We start from the raw sequence: 16522 nt of genomic DNA, 5'->3' as shown, positions 1-16522 counted from the left end.
TCCTCCACATTCACTAAGAACCTCACACGTGAGTCTATCATGTAAGGTGCTCACACGCCCCAGAAGGCAGAATTAGAATCACAGAATAATTTAGGTTGGAAAAGATCATTGAGTCCATCTGTTAACTCAGCACTACCAGGTCCATCACTAAATCTTGTGCCTAAGTGCTGCATCCACACGTTTCTTGAACACCTCCAGGAATGGTGATTCCAGCACCACAGGTTACCCTATGGTATTGCTGGAATGTGGAAAAGGATGAGCAGGCAATGCTCCCCCTTTCCCCCAGCAAATGTTAATGCAATAGCCGGAATCACCTTCTCCTTCTCCCCTTCCCCCTAATCACTGTTGTACTTGGTCATGCTCAAAATCTCTCTGGGCTAGCAGGTATTTCTGTAATTCAGAGGAGAACAGCTTCAGCAGAAAGGGTGGCAGATATCTTACACCAGTGTCTTTCATGACTTCCAAAGGAGCCCCTTGCACCTGGGGTGAGCACTCTTTGGTTCCTTCCCAATGCTGGCATGTGTCACAGCCTTAGGGCAAGCCAGCTGTTGCACTGCTACTAATGCTCCTGCCAGAGGGCTAAAGGAAATTATATTCTTTGATAAAAGCTCCTATGCTTTTGCAAAGAATCATCTCTCTGTGCTATGAATTCAGCAAAGCACTTAACTTGTTCTAGGAAACCTCAAAGAACATCTTCCTGCTCCTGAAGAGTTAGAGAATCATAGAAAGGCTTGGATTGGAATGGACCTTAAAGATCACCTGGTTTCAGCCCTCCTCCCATAGGCAGGGATGCCACCCATTAGATCAGGTTGGTCAGAGTTCCACCCAACTTGGTCTTGAACATTACTAGAAATTTCACCCAGTGATGAAATTTATTGCTTTATTGAAATTCTTCCTGCATTTGCCTGCTTTGACAGTATTCTCCCCAACAGTTTTGTAAGGGAGCAGAAAGAGCAGCCCTACTTCTCTGTCTGTAATGCATTTCAGATGATGGGAGTGCACTGACCCAGCTCAGAGAACAGCTGCAGGCAAGAGGAGCAAACAATGCTAAGAAGGGAATACTGATCATTTAAACCTGGGGTTCTGTTGTGTAAGGGAGCAATTCTTCCATCTTGAAAGGATATTGGAGAAATAAAGCAAGATTCTGGGCAGGAAAGCAAGACTGCTTAAGGGAATGGAAAAATTCTTACTTTGAGAGACATCAAAAACATTCACATCTTTGTCTCTAGTAGGGTATGACTAAGAGGATACAAGCTGATCCTAGTTCAAAAAAAAATTAAAAATAGGGCTCTAAAGGTAGCTGATGTCCACCTAAGAATGAGGGAACGTTCAGTAACATACTAAGTGTTGAATTTGAAACCATTAAAGGGACTTGGCTTTTTCATGTTCTATTAAAAATCTTATTCACAGAGAATCACTGCAGTTGGATGTCTTTTGTTGGTCATCTTCATTCCCAGGCAAAATTTCCCACCTTTCCTGTGTTCCTTACCCTCCCTCTTGGAACACCACAGCTCAGTGTGAGGTAGTCCCACATTCTCATGTTCCCTACCCTTGCTGAGTCTCCTAGCTGGGGAAGGAGTACTTTGAGGTGGGATGGCCAGACACTGTGATTTCAGCCAGTCACCCCCTGGGGCACTGCCTTTTAGCCATCGAGTGAGCCCCAGAGCTTCTCAGCTGCTGATGGCCAACAGTAGCTTCAGGGGCTGGACACAGTTCCTCAGCCATACTTTGTCATGGAATAGCTGAGGTAGAAAAATACCTCTGGAGCTTGTCTAGTCCTGCTCAAGCAGGAACAGGTTGTCCTGCTGGGTTTTGAATCCCCAGGGGTGGAATAGTTCTTGGCTGTATTGCTAAATCTAAGGTTTTCTCCTTAGCAGCATTCTTATGAACTTGTCAGTTTCATTTAATATCAACTTGCTGTAGGCAACACCACAAACTTTTAAAACCCAAATTGTGTGCAGCCTATTTCTGTAACTTAACTGTCCTTACAGTAAAAGAAAAAAATAATCTTGTATTTAAAAAGGCACTTAAATTTGTGCCCTTTGTCTCTTGTCCTTGCTTAGGACTATCCATGAAATGCCTGCCTCTGTGCCAAATCTGACTGGAAGGATGTAGTGATTTCAAAAGTTGTTAAGAGAAAAGGCAGCAGGGTGAGGAGGAGAAGAGACTGTAGCAGTGACTCACAGAGGTGATGTTAATGTCTGTGACAGGGACCGCAACTGTGTATGATGGGATGGCAGAAGAGGAAGCAGAACCACTGGTTGCTTTTAGATCCATACAGAACATTCTTACAGATCTGGGAGAAGAGCAGATATCCCTCCATCCTGTGATACTTCCAGGGAACTTTCACTTTGAGTTCCTGTCAGATTTAGTGAATATCAAGTTATACTTTCCATTAATTGCTAAATTAATTTTCTCCATGTGTTTCAGAGACAGCTAATAGCAAGGAATAGAAGTTATGTCTCAATGAACGTCCTCTTCTTGGGCCTGCTCTTCTGTTCACATGAATATTTTTAAATTTTATTGGGCTGAGAAAATATAAAGGCTTTTATGGATTGAACCACAAGCTACAGACACATGAATAGAAGGCATCAGAAAAAGTTTTATATAATACAGAGTTTTTGAAGTCAAGCTGCCAGGGCTTCAAGTTTTTGAAATACTCAAACTTTCATCTCCCTGCCACAGAGTGCCTTCTATACACACCAGCATGCCTTTTCAACAGCAGTATGATCACTCCTTTTTCAATTAGGAGCTTTTCCCAGGTTCAGATTAACTGGCTTCAAATTGTTGAAACCTTCAACCAACATTATATAGCATGAAAAATAGAGTGTAGCTTTTTTCTCTTCAATTATTGTATGGAGGCACGTCCTCTGAGTGCCTGGACTACCAATGCAGGCAGCTGCTGAAATGTACAGCTCGTAGAGGACTGGGAGAGGAAATTTGCCAAGCTCTAACTAAATGCAGAGGGCAGTTTTCCAGAAAATAGAAGATAAGAGAGTGCAGTGTCCACGACCCAGCTGTGTGCTGCTCACTCCCCATTTTTAAATTCAAATTTTTTGAAGGGATTGTAGTACAATACAGGGGGCATTTTTAATTGAATGGGATGTTTTAGTCATATAAATCCTAGAAGATAACTTCACAGCTGTTAACATTAATGGCCAATAATAACCTGTCTTTAGCTGTGTAGCTCTCCTGATATGCATTTGTGGCTTCTAAAATGGACTTCTGAGAGAGAAAATACAAACCTGTCTAAGAGACAAATATAAGCCTGTTCCCAAAGAAAAGGTTATCTATTATATTTCTCTATTCTATCAGGGACTGTCTGGGTTGTTTTCCAAAATGCTAAATAATAATTTGGAGATGAAGCTGAATGGCAATACTTTCAGACAAATTTCCTGTGAAACAGGCCCTAGATAGGATTTGTGTTTTGGGTCAGATAAAGAGTAGAAATTTGTTCTGGTGCTGAATGTTGCAGGATCACAGAATCAATTAGGTTGGGAAACAACTCTAAGTTACTTTAGTCCAAATGTTGACTGAAGACCACCTTGTCAACTAGACCATGGCAGTAAGTGCCACATCCAGTCATTTCTCATCCAGGGATGGTGACTCCACCATCGCCCTGGGCAGCCCATTCCAAAAACCCTTTTTGTGAAGAAATTCCTCTTGATGTTCAACCTGAACCTCTGCTGGCACAGCTTGAGGCTATGTCCTGTGCAAAGGGACTCGATCTAATACATTGCTGGGGACTGTGTTTACAAGATCTCTGGCATAAGGATGTAGGACATGGAGAAATGGTCACTTACCTAAAAATGGCAAGCACAATATTGCTCTTTTAATAGCTTTATTGTATAATAGGACTTAACAAAAATCCTAACTGTCACCAGCAAATTATACAAATCCCCTCTAAGAGATAATTTCATAGTGCATGCACACATCTGACTCCAGCTGACTCTGAATTGTATTAAATAATCTAATTGATATCCTTGGCCTATTAACCTTTTGTATAAACTGATAGTTGTTGGCTGTATTACTAAATCTAAGGTTTTCTCCTTAGCAGCATTATTATGAACTTGACAGTTTCATTTAATGTCAACTTCCTCTACGTAACACCACAAACTTTTAAAAGCCAAATGCATACATTTTTTAGGGAATTTTTCCTAGGTGGATGTCACTTTTAATTATTTTTTAGCTTTTCTGGCCTTCTGTAACAGAGAAGCTAAAACAAGCTGCTAGGTCTATTTAAAACATCTATTGACATTAAAGGGAGCATCAAAAATACAAACAGAAGTAGTCAATGTTTTTATCCACATACTCAAACCATCCTGTGAAAAACAACACCATGCACTTTCAGGAGTTGGGGAACAGGTATTGGGCAGAATGAGAACACCCCAAAGTGATATGGGACTGGGCTGGGTCTACAGCCATGTTCCAGGATGCCCCAAGCACTTCCATCCTCAGCTGATTTCCTCCTGTGAGCTGGGAATTCAGTTCAGCCACCAGCACATGTACTAGCACAGCCCCACTCCAAAACACAGGAGATGAAATCGGCAGAGACAGGCTGACAACAGGCAAGATCATGAACTGCAGTCTGGCAAGCATGAAACTATTTTTAAGCATAAACCAACAAGAGTTCTGTGACAGAGATCAGTAGTATTCATAGCAACAGAGGAGACTGCACTTGGAAATAAAATTGAAAGATACAAGGGAGTCAAAATGACCTGCTCACCTCAGAGTCACTCTTTCTACCACCGTTGTAACATGGATGACCGGTGACTGTGTATGTTCTTCACAGTTCAGCTTCTTCAGGCCATTAAGCAATGCAGATGAAAACAAGAGGAATATAAACCAGTTTATGACTAAACAGTAGCAGTATTTCTCAATCATCTTCATCCTTACAAAGTCTATAATCACAACAGGTGAATTCTCTTTTTCCTCTCCTAAAGAGGAAGTATGCTTGATACTATGTTAAATATGAAAAGTTAAATCACCTAAATTATCAAAATGTGCTTGCTAGAAATATGTTGAACACTCCTGCCCTGAGAAATAAGACATCCCTGCCATGCAAATTTCATTGAGATCTGGTATTCATGCTCTGGGAGCTACCAAAGCATGTACTATGGATAAAGAGCCACTGCCTGCAGTTACTTGCCCCTGCATACCTGGGACTACTCAGAGGTTGCAAGGAGCAGAAATTTGTCTATCAAAGAGCTTTCTCATGTTAAAAGCTGGGAAAAGGAGGATTTGCTGCAATATTTGTGTTTATATGATACACCTCCAGATCTTAAGCAACATGTTGGTTTTTTTTAAAATACAGTCAAGCATTTTTGAGGATTGTTTTGTATTTTATCAAAAGCTAAACGATCTTCAGTCCTCAACTTCATCCAAGGTAGAAGTAACCATTCCTCACTGAAGGGAGTGCTAGGCAGTGCACTAGAAAGAACATACTTATTTTCCAAGCTAACAAGAAAGTTCTGGTAAAAATTTTTTTCTAGTTACCAATAAACAGCCCTAGAAGAGGTTAAATTTGCACCCTGCCAGCTCTGTGCAGACACATACACACACTGTAGGGTCTCAGAAGATCCCAGCACATCTGGCTGGCTGGGCTTGGCTCTTTCACTCAATGAAGAACTGCTTTTAGGTAAACACTGCAGCAAGAGAAAGTGCTGGTAGAAGAAGATTGGGGCAGTTTATGTGGTTTAAGAGAACACAGGTTCATTAAAACTAGGTACTGAAATTTATTTTTTGCATTATTTAACCTGTAGAGAATATAATCACTTAAAGAAGAAAGAGTCTTACTAAAAGAAACACTTGGTAGAACATACACATTTCAGTACTTTATACATTGCTTAACTTTCACAGAAAGAGGTGTTTTGCTGTGTTTTTTTAGTTACATGTGATAGAAACACATTTTAAATGCTGAAATCAGGACAATACAAGATGAATTGCAACTTTGTATTTTGCATGCAGCTCAATCTACCAAAGGAAAAAAAAACCCCTGTCTTTTAACATATCTCTATTTAAAACTGGATTTGTTAAATGTCTATGTACTTAGTTTGCAAATTAAGACCTAGGAGATAGGCTTTTCATATTGGGGAATCATGGGTGTTGGCCTTTTTGTTTTAAAGAACAGAATCAAATAACATAACTCTGCTTAAATAAAATAAATGTTTTACACTTCTCTGTGGAAGGCTGATTTTTTATTTTGAAAACTACTATGTCAGAGCTGTAAATAAGAGAGTTTATTTCAGTTATTCTAAACTTCCTGTATCAGAAGAATACATATCAAGAAATTGTCTTGAAAGGCTTGAAAAACTACAGCTATCCTCATCTGAAGAATCATAAAGCTAAAAGGGAATTTCTGTTCCTGAGTTTTTGCAGAATGCACCTTACTGATACAAACACTTAATGGAAGCAGTATGTTCTGCCTTGTTAGCTGCATCCAGCATGGAACTTTTCCAGGTGTTTCATTTACATATCAGTCTCCGACTGTCCCCCACTGTGCAGAGCAGCGGTGCATTCACTCTCCTGCCACCCAAGGAGGGCTGGGATGGACTCTGACCGGCCAATGCTCAACTCGGCACGCCACCAGAACACCGCAACTGCCACCTAGCGCTGGGTTCCAGGCGGGCACAGGGGGAAGGCAGCGAGCAGTGAGGAGGGATAAACCACGGGGTTATAAAAGGCTGAACACAGCTCATGCTCAAAACAATTGAAATCAGCTCATTTACAGTGAACTTGAACTGAATCTCCTACGAATCAGTGAAACAGATCCCAACCAAGTAATTACACCTAAACAAAGATGTAACAGAGAAACCTAATATAAATTAGGAATTGAACTCCATTTAAAAGTTTAAATGTAACTCCATTCAATTACATTATTTTTAATTATTATTAATTAACAAAATGAAGGAACATCTGCTTTGTGTTTCCTAGGAAGTCATAGCCATATTAGTTAGTACTAACTCCTTCCTAACACTTCTGAGCATGTGTTTTCTTAGGTGGGATTGCTTATGGAATCAGAGCTACAGAGCATAAGATGCCTTATTAGTACAGCCAAGGAGACAGAACAAGATCAGCAACAAAAAGTTCATGCATAGGAAGTTTATTTAGAGAAAAGTCAGGCATTTTTCAAAGGCTGTTTGGAAGTCTGCTGTTTGAAATAACAAAGGCATTATCTTGCTTCTAATAAAAATAATTATCTCCCAGAGAAAGCAAGGTAATTCTATAAAAAATCCTTATAGCTGCATATATTTGCTGTGAAAACCTCAATAAGAATCTTTTTTCTATAATGGTACAATTTATAAGCTCAGTGAAAATGGGGAATGGCTGTTTCACATCAAATCTAGGACTGGTAAGTAGGGCTGACTGTTCTCACAGTATCTATTTCTACTTGACAGAAGATCAATACAGAGGGATGGGATAAGTTACTGGCATCACCAGTTGGATTTCTCAATATTGCTTAATCACCCCATCAAATCAATGCTTCTGACCTTAATGGCAGAGGAAAAAATTACAAGAACTGTAATGATGGTAGCTGAAAACTTCCTGTCCTGGAGAATTTAATCCTTAGCTATTAGGATGTAGATAATAAGCCTATTCTCTTGGTTCAAATTTGTTATTGAATAAGCAAGCTGGAGACTTTTTTTGTAATGGAGTATAAAACCACAATCAGGAAAAGAAAAGTTTGTTCCCATAATAGACAAGTACATTTTGCAGTTGCAATTTTATTTTATTCTCATCAAACATTCTTTAATTTTTATTGGTTTTTTAAAATCAAAACAGTCAAAGTTGAATCGCTATAAAAAGATCATGAGAAAGGTTACATGTAGATATTAATATCTATCTGATTTATAAAGGTACCACTTCAGAAAATCATAATTTTCTTCTTTCTGAAATTATTATTGTCTTTGTTAAGCAGTTGCTTACATATGAAAAAAAAAATCTGAGTCCCAACAGTCATCTATTATGTAAAGAAAGAGGTTAAGAAAATTCAGAAGCAAATAAAGTAAAATTCCTCTGAAGTGTATGCTAAGCAATTCATGTGTTCTGTTTCCTCATTTCTGTCACTTTTTAAATTTAAAATTTTTACTAAAGACCTACAATTACAAATCAGTATAGTTTTCCATGTCCATATCACCCATAGTGTAGCTCAAATACATTCACCCAGGTATGTACCTTAATACCTGAATATCCAGTCACCCCCACAAAGGGCAGATCCTGTCCTGCAATCTGGCTCAGCTGATTTTAGCAGGACTCAGGCACTTTCAGAGTTTGTCAGTACAGAACTCACTGTGAGTGCTGAAGGAAGCACCTTTCCTCAGTAAGTTTACTGATTTCAGCTGTGTGTAACCGCTGTTAGTCAGCTGTAGGAATTAGATATAAGGGAGAAGTATTAACTCAATCTAAAACTGCCATTGTAAGATATCCAGTCTCTATTTATAGTCATGCTGAAGCATCTTGGAGAGGTCCCTGAATGGCAATAGCTTCAATCTCAACTCTGGCCCCCTGTGACAAAACAATGAAGAAACATATTAGGAATTTAATGTATCTATTTTATGAAGCAATTGGATGAACAACACAACTTCATAAAAAACAGAGTGACATTTGAGAGAGATTATATTTCTGACAGTTGTATTATTGATTTAGCAATGTTCAGTATGTTGTAAATTCAATTTATGCTTACTCAAGTATCATAACCCCTTATTTCTAATGTTTTATCTATCTTCCACCATAAAGAAATATGTATCTCACATGCAGATCTCTGACAATGTGTGGGAATAACAATGGTATACTTAGAAAAGAAACTAATTAAGAGTCTTTATTGAAATAATTGCAATCAAAGCTATTTCAGAATTCGAAAAGCTGTCAGAATGCTTCAGTAGTATTTCAGAAAATGTTGGGGTTTTTTGTAGATAGAAAAGTGACACTTACTTTGGGCAAAGCAGCAACTTGATAAGCTGCTCTGGCTGGGAAGTTTGCCTTGAAAACTGCAATTTAAACAGAAACATCCAGCAATCACTAACCTTGGCTTGATAAAACAGAGTTCAAAGTAATCTGTATAAAATGAAATCATTGGAACAGTTTCAGGTTCAAGGCCACAAGACTTCTATGCCAGCCTTGTTTTGTTTTTTTTTTTTTTGTTTTAGTGACTGACTGCTCTCAATCTCAGCAAGCCACCACTCATCCCCCAGCAGTCAGCTGCAGTTGTGACCTGGTGGCCAATGATAACCTGACACTGCAGGGCCTTCACACCAACTTGGCTGCAAAGGATGATTAAATCAGAATGGTGATCATCCAGTTTCAAACACCAGGGAGTGGGAGATGGCTCTTTCACAGAAGGAGCAGGAGAGAGAAACAGGGCTCTGCCAAAAGAGTCATGAGCAAAGATCCCAGATTCACAGGAAGTCACCAGGAGTCCAACCTTACTCATATCAAAGACAAACAGAGGAAAAATAGGCCTATTTAGACCTGACAAACACAGATATTAGAACAGGGGTAAGGCATGGGGAAGGGTACTGGTAAAGATATAAGAGCTGGATTTACAGAATATGAGAATAGTTCAGGTTGGAAGGAATCTTTAAAGACCACATAGTCCAATTCACCACCATGCCACAGCCAAGAACATCTTTCACTGTATCAGATTGCTCAAAGTCCTGTCCAGCCTGACTGAACACTTTCAAGAAATTTGCATAATGAAGTCAAAGTTTTACCAGTGACAGTAATCACAAAACTGTTAATAATGGAAGTGTTGGGGTCCTGCATTGAGGCAATAACTCACCATGAGAGAACAGCAGCAACTGTTTGCTCAAACTCCAGCTGGAGGTCACAAGTAACTAAGCATGCAGCTGGTCTGGTTTTACCCTGCTTAAGCACTCACACCCCCAGTACATTTTGACAAGTAGGAGACTGTGTTACTTGCTTCTCAATGAGACTTCATTCAAGACCAGATGCTGCTATCTAATTAAAAGCCAAAGCTACATAAATAAGGAGCTCATGCAAATTGTCCCCAATTATTCTGCACAACATGGCTCCTTGGAATCACCTATTTCAGTCTACATTCACTTTTGCTGACCAAGCACTGTTCTCTTTTTTCCTTCAAGGGGAGTAGCATGGCTCATCCTTGTATAAAGAACGAGCCCTGTCCCATAACAATGGCCCTCAAATTGTTCAGAGATACAGACTTTAAAGAAATGGAGATATAAAATCTGAAATTCAGCACTGGAGGCTGCCTACAGTAGAATTACAGCCAGGACAGCAGAACATCAAGCAAGGTAAGAGGCAAAAAATATCAACTTGTAGGGATAGCAGGAGCTGATCTTCACAGGACAGTGAGTTAGTGAGATGGTAGAACACAAATCCACATGAAATTAGGCACTGCTTGATCTGATACTTGAAATTTTTAAAAAAATTTCTACAGGAATTTCAAAAAATATGGAACTACATCATCTGAGTCATTAAAACACTTTGACTACCATGAACATAATTTGTTCCACAAGCCACAATGGTAAAACACAACTAAAATATCTACTTACATTGTTTGTAAACATCATTGATATCATTGTAGTCCTTCATGTCTGCCATCAAAACTGTGGTCTTCACAACTAGAAATTACGTAAGTGCAGTTATTTTAGACCTCTGACTTGCATAAAAAAAATTGAAAAACTTTAGTGCATTTCTTGCTTTTATTTTATACATTTCTCTCAAGTATTCTAAACATTTTGAAAAGTTTTGCAGATATTGACCATTAGAGCTACAACCTAGGGAACCAGCTAAAAAAATCTGAGCACGTAGTATGTAATAAAACTTTAGGGAATTAAACCATTCCTGACTAGCTCTGAAAAAGCCAAATTCTCCCAAGAGGCACTGAACTGATAAGCAGATCAAATAAAACAGGTGTTATAAGCCAGCTGCTGGCAATAACTTATATATAATAATATCTGCTGCCAGAAAAAAAAGTTCATGGAAGGTCTGAAAATATACTCTGTGCTAGAATTTTTCCCAGGACTGCCTAACCCAGCATTAATCCTGGTGTGGCTTCACCAGCAGAATCCTCCCCCCAAAAACAGTGTCTAGAATACTAACAGCACAGATACAAACCTGCTTTCACCTGGAGCAAAGCCTAGGATGCTTAAAATGTCTGTAGTCACTGAAACATTGTCTGTACCCGAGCTCCCCCAGCTGGAATTAAAACATTAGTACCATTGCCAGAAGTTTTTGGTGAAAGACAGTGTACCATTGATACCCATTGCAAAGACTTCCATGTAGATTCATTTCTTTTATTTTTTAACCTAAATTCACAATTTTTGTTTCTCCCAGCTATTGGTAACAATTCAATGTTCAGCAAATAGCTTTTTTCTTTTTTTTTTTTTTAAAGGTCACTTGATTCTTTAATATTTTAATTCAGGTAAAAACAACCACCTGTTTGCCAGAGTCATAGCAGCACTTACCATTGCCATAGTCACAGCCTGCAGCTTTCAGGATTTCTCCCATGTTTTTTAGAGCCTAAAGAAAACATGAAACAAAAACCTTTTAGCTTATCAGCTGGGTTATATTTATGTAAGTATGTAAATATAACTTGTGCCTTGGCTGAAGTTTTACTGTTCAACCACCAGAACCTCAACTGTCAAAAAAAGGCTAACTTAAATAAAAATTAATAGGAAGGAGCATCTAATAAATATTAAACCATCCACTCATTAGATGTAAATACATGATGCAGCTCCATCTCATCCTATTATCTCACTCCACCTCTTTGCTGCTGGGGGAGTAAAACTTTGCCTGACTCAAGCCAGGGTTTTTATTGGGGTGTGAACCTTTGCTTCAAACACTGATTCTTTCATACCTTCCTACATGAAACAGATTTCCACCCCGACCTTTGTGTTTTCCAAGTTGTTGGAAAAATGACAGCATTAGTTAAGAGGGAATGATTTCCTCCTGCTTTTCCCCCATCTGGACAATGTGATGTGCTCTCGATCCTCCTCAATTTTTCACAATTCCACCTTTAATGAGACACATGGCAACTCCATTACAAGTTCATTGCTGGAAGACTTCTTACCTGCTTGGCTTCCTCCTTTGCCCCTCCAGAGACCAGCTGCCCAGTGGAAGGCTCCAGCCCGATCTGCCCTGCAATGTACATTGTCCGGTCCACCAGCACGGCTTGGCTGAAAGCACAAGTGCCATTTTAGGTCTAATGTTCCCCCCACAAAAACATTTCAAATTTTCTACAGTACTTTATAATGTATCAGGAAGAAGACTAAGGTTTTGCACATGCAGTCACACATCAATCTGCTTATGCTTTTGAAGAGCTGGGATTACACCATCTAAGCTCTGCCCTCGAGGAGATAAACCCTGTTTCTTGCAAAGGCACAAGGTGTAAATGCAGTAACACAACACTAAACTGAGCTACAGGTTCCCCACAGCAAATAGCACAGAGGGAAGGCAGAGTAAATAAAAACATTTTTTGCACCTGCCCAGATAAATGCTGCATCCCTGTCTGAGAAGCAGACAATGTCTTTCAACCACAACTCAGCTGCAGAGCAATGGAGAAAAAAAAAAAAAAAAAGGAAAGTCAAAAGATATTTAAAATTTTTCTTCTTAAACAGGCACTATGAAAATGAGTTACAGCTGTGAGGTGACCCTGCACCCTGATTCTCTGGCAGTATTCCTCCAGAGTAATGAATTTGGCCAGTCAGCAAAACACCTTGATCACTCCATTCCTAGAACAATCACCACTCTCCTCTCACCAAATAACCTGAGTGACTTCTTTGCTGAGTTAATTCAGAAGAATGCAAAATTCAAGCTATTTGCAAAACATTTATATAAAAATGTCAAGTGTGCTTTTGCTGAAGTTGAGTCAGCAACTATTAATATCTCTACTACAAAGAGGTTAAAAGTTGAAAGCAAAGATTTAAACTACCTAGCAAACATTATGCAAGTGACACAACTTAATTATCTTCAACCAATAATTGAAAATATTTTGCAAAGAAATTATAGAAAGATTCTTTTGCAAGTGCTTGTGGCATGTCAATACTGTTTGTTATATCTCTTCTCATTCCACAAGAAAATGCAATGTTTTGGCCATTCAACAACTCTCTCAAGCTACACAAACTAGAGTTAGGCACCTCCCTGAAGTATCTGAAATAGGAGGTTTGCTTCCCTTTAATGTTGATGGAAAAAGAGGGACATATTCAGAGAACATTTTCAGCACATCTCTCTGAGATTCACTCAGTTGGATTGTCTGAATGCATTCACCTCACAAGGTACTAACCTCATCTAGGGACTCAGTCAAATGATCAGGGTTAGGCAGTCTGAACTTCCCATCTTTTTTGTTACACCTGCCCTACATTCTCCTGAATTTCATGAGGGGAAAAAATAGCCAGTAACTTTGTCAGATATGGTAAACTGTCTTACATGGGAATTATTTTTTCTGTCATCAACTAACAAAACCGGAGTAAATCACAAAACTACACCATACAAAGAAGAGAAACCAGTGAATGGTTTTCTAGCTGACACAGTCTTGTTGATAGAAATGTGTGCATGTAGACATAGGTTTCTTTAGTTTTCTTTGCTACTACTGCTGCTGTGGAGGGAGGCCCTCAGAGCACAACTTTCTGTTTGTGTTTCCACAGGGAACTGTGCAACAAGAAGGTATGGGCTCTCCACTGAAAGAGATTGTCTTGTACTGTTTATCACAGAGCAAATGACAGTGAAATATTTATCTCAACAGTGACCTTCTGAGAGTTCTAAATCATGAATAACTTGGGAAAGAACAAGCTGAAGCCTTCTGATACCACTGCCAGACAAACATCTGCAGCAGCCTTATTGGGTCTGCTCAGCTTCCTCCTCTTGGTGTGCTCACCAGGGAATCCTCCATTCACTGAGGCTAGGAACAATTTACCAGCCAGGGAGTACACCTGCACTGCACTCAAATGTACAAGTGCAGCTAAGGGAAACTTCAACTCCACAAACCCCAATCAATTCTTAACTGCAGATGCACCTTGCAGCTAGGGCCAGTCATAGCTACTCATTAATCAGCAGGGATGTGATGTGTGTCTGAAGTCAGTCACGTTTCAGTGAGCCTGAATGCATAACTGGGCAGACACTGTGACCTTGGAACAACACTGTCTGCCAGAGAGATGGTGTTAGGAACCATGCTCTGTTAATCAGATCTTTACACAAATGACTGTGGATTAATACAAGAACAGTATCCTTTAAAAGGTTAATAACATTAATGAGATATATAGATCCATACACATATGTGTCTTTTTACACATCTACCTACCCATCTCAAGGTACTGGCAAATGGATGCAGTAAAGGAAATAGAAAAATACAGTAAAAATAGGTCACCAAAAAGCATATTGAAGGGCTGTAGCAGAACCAGGAATGCAGTTCATTCATCCCAATCCTTCATTTCTGTGTAACCAAGCTCAGACCACACTGCAGAGATGTGGCAGTTATTTCTTGTGCAACTTCTGCTCTCTGGACTTTGACAAGTTTACTAAAATCTGATAAACTAAGTTAGTGATAAACTTATTGATGTTAGACCCATCATACATTTAACAGGCTGCACAATAAGCAGTATTTCATCAAAAACTCCCAATAAGCACAACATTTTGGAGTTGAAAGCCATGTTGAAGTCTGGGACAGTGGTGTGGACATGCAGACAAAGAATTGTTGCATTCCCATGTCTCAGATGTTCTCCTGATGCCAAGCAATGCCAGGCCCCTGGCTGCCATCCACCAACAGTTTATTGTTTACAGAAGTTAACCTTCATGTCATGTCTCTCTGCTTCTACACTTTGTATTTTTCCATCTTTATAATGCCTATAAGAAGTCTGAAGCTTAGAAAGCTTAGGACACAAAGTAATGGAGACAAAAAATGCACCTGGAAGGCACAAAGATGCTATTGTGAACACAAAGCCTGAATATAGAATTAGAAATTCTTAGAAAATATCCTGGTAAAAACCCTTTAGTACTTTAGCTATGACAATCTACTATACTGACTGAACATTTTTTCATATCCAAATTGCAAAGAGAAGCCTTTCTCCAATTCAAACTGGGATTTTTTATTTTAATGATATGCAAAACTGCTACAGCAACATACTTGTGAAAATGCTGAGCATCTTACATATTTTTACAGCAGTTAAGTTTTTAGGCTGAAAAACATTTATAACTATTCAAAATAAGAAAGACTTCTCAATTCCCAGGCATTGAATTCTCCATCCAACCAAGCTCGCCCTGGATTGGGCTCAGCCTTCACTCTCTATCACCTGCATAGTCAGCATCTCTAGCTTCCCTGCACAACATGTTTGTCTCTAGCCAAGCACCTTTTTCTGGAGAGCAGTCATTCTTTTTTTTTTTTTTTTTTTTTTAATTCACTCCTTACCACTAATTCTAGAATTATTTTCCCAATCTAACTTTTTGGGCTATCTCCCTCCCGCTGTGCGGCTGCAGTTTGCCGTGGCCCCACAGCCCCACTCGTGCTCTGGGACTCCAGGTGCCCCGGGGGTTACTGGGGAGGGGCCCTGCTCAGGGTCCTGCCTGACAGACCCCAGGGACCGGCCAAAACCCCGCCAGCAAAACCTGCTCCTGCACCTCCTGAGAGGCTTCCCGCTCCCAAAATCACAGCATTGTTAGGGTTGGAAGGGTCCCCTGGAGATGATTCAGTCCAACCCCCCTGGCAAGGCAGGGGCAGCTGGAGCAGGTTACACAGGAACGCATCCAGCCGGGTTTGGAATGTCTCCAGAGAGGGACACGCTACAGCCTCCCTGGGCAGCCTGTGCCACAGCTCTGACACTCCAAATATAAAGAAATTCTTCCTCATGTTGAGCTAAAACCTCCTCTGTTCTAGTTTATGGCCATTGCCCCTTGTCCTGTCAATGGGCACCACTGAAAAGATTCTGAAAAAGATTCTGGCACTTGCCTTTGAGAAATTTATAGGTGTCGGTGAGATCCCCTCTCAGTCTTCTCCAGACTAAACAGCTCCCCCATCTCTCCTCAGGTGCTCCAGACCCCTCATCGTCTTTGTGTCCCTCTGCTGACCCTCTCCAGTAGCTCCTTGTCTTTCCTGTACTGAGGAGCTCAGAACTGGACAGGGCTCTCCAGATGTGGCCTCACTGGGGCTGAGCACAGGGGCAGGATCACCTCCCTCGACCGGCTGGCCACTGTTCCTGCTGCACCCCAGGACACCATTGGCTGCAAGGGCTCCGCCGGCTCACGGTCAACTTGCTATCCTCCAAGACTCTCAGATCTTTCTAAAGCATTACCTGTAGGGACCCAGTGCAGGGGCTTTAGCAGTGCTGATTATTTTCTTCACGAGCGAGGTCATGGCAGGAGCTGCTCCCGAAGCTGCAGGAACTGCTGAGGCCTCCCCGCCCGCACTGCCTCCCCTTAGCGTTCTGCCGGAGCACGCCCCGCCCACCACCGCCCGCGGGCCTCTGGGAAATGTAGTCCTTCGGGGGGGGTGGGGTGTCTGCCTGGAGAATACGCGTGCGCGGTAGCGGGGCGTGGGTGTCCACGTGTGGCG

General features: G+C 40.5%; 1 protein-coding gene across 1 annotated transcript; it reads right to left on the bottom strand.

The window, feature by feature from the left end:
* Positions 1–7708: 7708 nt before the first annotated feature.
* On the bottom strand, positions 7709–16405 carry RIDA (reactive intermediate imine deaminase A homolog). Its single transcript, XM_063171947.1, has 6 exons — positions 16263–16405; positions 12053–12158; positions 11448–11502; positions 10533–10601; positions 8932–8987; positions 7709–8505 (listed from the first exon to the last, which is right to left on the bottom strand). Exons 1-6 carry the CDS (start codon positions 16322–16324, stop codon positions 8443–8445), a joined length of 411 nt encoding a protein of 136 aa, XP_063028017.1. The 5' UTR covers positions 16325–16405; the 3' UTR covers positions 7709–8442.
* Between the last annotated feature and the right edge of the window lie 117 nt (positions 16406–16522).

This window comes from Melospiza melodia, chromosome 1 (assembly GCF_035770615.1).
Source record: "Melospiza melodia melodia isolate bMelMel2 chromosome 1, bMelMel2.pri, whole genome shotgun sequence".
In the NCBI taxonomy this organism is placed as follows: Eukaryota; Metazoa; Chordata; class Aves; order Passeriformes; family Passerellidae; genus Melospiza; species Melospiza melodia.
This window is presented reverse-complemented; position numbering and strand designations above follow the sequence as displayed.